This window comes from Coenobita brevimanus, chromosome 104, assembly GCF_032717465.1.
Source record: "Coenobita brevimanus isolate Jiangsu-jjx chromosome 104, ASM3271746v2, whole genome shotgun sequence".
NCBI lineage: Eukaryota > Metazoa > Arthropoda > Malacostraca > Decapoda > Coenobitidae > Coenobita > Coenobita brevimanus.
In genome coordinates, this window is record NC_137057.1 from 49,216,913 (window position 1) to 49,220,356 (window position 3,444).

Below are 3,444 nucleotides of genomic sequence, written 5' to 3' on the forward strand. Positions count from 1 at the left end.
GTCCACTGTCCAAGGTGAGCAACCCCCCAGATACACTGGCCTACTTTGAACACTGGCTGCACAGAAGGGTGAGGTGGCCTGTGAGTCGCTGGTGATTAGGCCTGAGAGTTTTTGAGAAAGGAAGAAGTCAGAAGCAGAGGTTAGAGCAGACACATACTTGTTTCTGCTGGCTTAGGTGACGAACGGGGCGGTGTCAGGTGAAGGAGATGGAAGGAAGAGGCAGATTTAGTAACGAATGGCAAATAAATCCACCGAACCATTAGCAGGGAGAGTATCGCCAGTTAAAATGTGAACAGAATGGGTAAAGTAGGTGTGGGGTACTGAGTGAATGGTTTGTGTGATGGAGAACTGTGGAGGGATGGAGGGATGGTGAGAAACAGAGGTGGAAGGTGTATAATGAATAGCAGGGGTTGGAGGGATGGGTGGATGGTGAGCAACAGAGGTGGAAAGTGTATTATGAATAGCAGGGGTTGGAGGGATGGATGGATGATGGTCAGCAGTAGAGGTGAAAGGTGTATGATGAATAGCGGAGGTTATATGGTTCAACAGAGGGCACAGTGGATCAGCAAGGAAAGTGGCAGGACTTCTGTAAAATTATGTAGTCGAAAAGTATAAATTGCATAGTTCCCCTTGTAACATGGCAGTTTTCTTTGGTAGGACTCAAAAACGAAAACGAAGAAAACGTATGTCAGTTCATATGTTTACATCATTGTAGATTTTTATAATTATTATTATTATTACATTCCCTGTTAGCGTATCAGATGGAGGCACGATTCCGGGGGCTTGAATGATGGGTGAATGGAAGCTTGGCCCATTGGCTTGGGCAAACTTGCGCTGTTTGCACGTTGGTACTCCTCACCCTGCCCTGGCGTGGGTAAGGAGGCTGGGTGCGTATGCTGATGATAAGAGAATTGCTGTTGTCAAACGATCTTTTCCTAAGCGATTTACTTTGCTTATTATGCCGTACTGTCCTACTCTGTTGTCTCCAAATCTTTCAGACATCGCCATACTCTGCATAAATAACATACAAAAGGATATTAACCAGCCATGTCCATAAATAAATCGCAAAGGAAGATGTGCTGGGGAGTCATACTTAAAGTTAGGCGTAGGAAAGTTTCGTATCCATTTACCTTTCCTAAATTACTTTTAGTCTAATATATTTCATTCTAACAAATTACTTAGATGATAATGCCAATCTACCAACAAGAAACAAATAAAAGAAAGCCAACAACTTGTAAACATTGACCGACGCACAAGTTAAATATAGATTACAATACCTTAGTTCGTATAATTGGTATGAGGTTCCATCATATATTTTAACCTCTAAATATGAGCTTATAATAAAACATAAGTAATTTTCTATTTATATTTTATTTGTACTTAATATTTAGGAAAATGAATTTTACGGATTCTCGATTATGGGATGTGGACTTGCTGTAGCTCATCAAGCATGGCGAAGGTAGCGTAGATGTGTTTTCGTAATCTTGGACATCTATTACTTACATATTTGAGGTAAGTGGAATAAATACGGTATAGAGGAAGCATTATGAGTATCCTTAGAGTGACCGTATGTAATGGAAAGGGAAATATTATGGATAGTAATGGAGGTCTGGGATGTGAATGGGATGGGGGAAAGTTTGGGCCCAGCTGATTTTCCTTATTTCGGTGATACGTGAAATATTAGGCGCTGTACCCGTGTTAAGTGTATTGTGGTGGCGTTTATAGTGTTTTCTGGTGTTTATAGAAGGGGTGTGGCTGGTGTAGAAGTGTGTTGTGGTTGTGATGGTGTGGTGCTGAGTGAAGCCTTTGTGTAGTGCTGGTTTGGTGTGGTTTAATTTTACCATAGTTCATTCACCTAAACCTGATCCAAATAATCGCCTTTTTGCAGCTTAATTTCACATATCTCAGTGGTAGGAAAAGATAGTACTATGACTCTACACCTTTTCCATAGTACTTCTTCCTAACTTAACATAATATCCAGTGTTAAGCACTTGCTACAACTCAGCATTCAAGATGGAGAGGTGGCAGTGTTAGGCCAAGTTAGAGTAAAAACAGTATATTACTTTCATTTTATGCCTTAGAAAAATTGTTTGTTTGCTTTTGAGATATTTTTGCAATTATCAGTACACAATGAGTAGTTTTTTTCTTTTTAATTATACTTGTGGCCATAACTCAGCTAATATTCGATGTCCTAGTTATTTATTCCCTTTTTTATTTATTTTCTTTATTTTTACTTAGGTGATTTTATATTCGCTTACGTCAGGTGATTTTATATTTGCTTACGTCAGGTGATTTTATATTTGCTTACGTCAGGTGATTTTATTCAGTTTAGAAAAGGTGCCCCTGAGCTGAAAGGGGGATTTTTGTTCAATCTTTTATTCTAGCCAATATCAGCAGAATTAATCAGCCCAAAAAAAGACTTCTTCAGATAAAAGCACCCAGGAACTGCCATTTTGCTGCCTTTGCCTTGAGATGCCGTGTATTGTATCGTTTTTGACACTTCACCATCATATTTAGTTCAGAAACATGCCATTTATCTGGTTTCCCTTCTTCCATCCACCTTTGAAACCTGTTTTCTAAAATGTGTCTTTGTCCCGCAGGTTGGAATGCTGTTATCAGGACGGAGAGATGTTTGCTGCCTCAAGAATTACACTGACTGATGGATTTACACAGAGAAGGGCTCCGTAACACCTCTGGAAGCAGTAGGCGGAGTGTCTGCATTTGCTTTATTCTAGGAGTAAAATCGAGAACACAGGAGTGATGTTTGCTGCCACAAGAATTACACTGGTTGATGGATTTACACAGTTGTTACCCAAGAAAACAATAGGGGAGGCATCCGCTTCTGATTCATCGTGGAAGAAGTTTATCCGAGAGCACACACTGGAGATTGAACCCTGGAACACCAACAGAGAGAAACCAGTGAAGAAAATGCCACTTAAACTCCACCAGAAGAGGAAACATAAGCGGATTTGCAGCAAAGACAATTCAGGAGGCCATACGAGAGAAAGAACCATGAAACTCCGGTAGGGGATTGGCCAGAGAGGAAAATGCATCTCGAACTCCGTCACAGCATGAAATACACAAACGGATTTGGAAGAAACAAGAGAAGAAAATGCCATTGGAACTCATGTCAGGTTAGTTCATTCATTTCTTTTTCTTTCATGGCTGTATCATGCATGTGTGTGTTCAGAGTATGTTGCTACTGATACGAGCTTGGTAACTTGCCATGCAATTATCACTTTTAGCTAGATAAATCTGACACAAGTGTGCAACAAGTTAACTTGCCATGCAATTATCACTTTTAGCTAGATAAATCAGACACAAGTGTGCAACAAGGTAACCCGAGAACTGCCATCCTCTGCTTTTATTTCCTTCTACCTAAGACCTCCTGTCTTTTAAATGCAGTGTTTCCAGGCATCGTATAATGAGTGGATCTTGAATTTG

At 40.2% G+C, this 3,444-nt stretch overlaps 1 protein-coding gene across 1 annotated transcript in view; it reads right to left on the reverse strand.

The window, feature by feature from the left end:
* Positions 1–1,844, reverse strand: part of LOC145416117 (adhesion molecule nephrin-like) — a 37,948-nt gene extending 36,104 nt beyond the window's left edge. The window contains exon 1 of the mRNA XM_080285209.1: positions 1,694–1,844. Within this exon, the coding sequence (XP_080141335.1) occupies positions 1,694–1,844 (151 nt within the window). The remainder of the gene's footprint in view (positions 1–1,693) is intronic.
* Between the last annotated feature and the right edge of the window lie 1,600 nt (positions 1,845–3,444).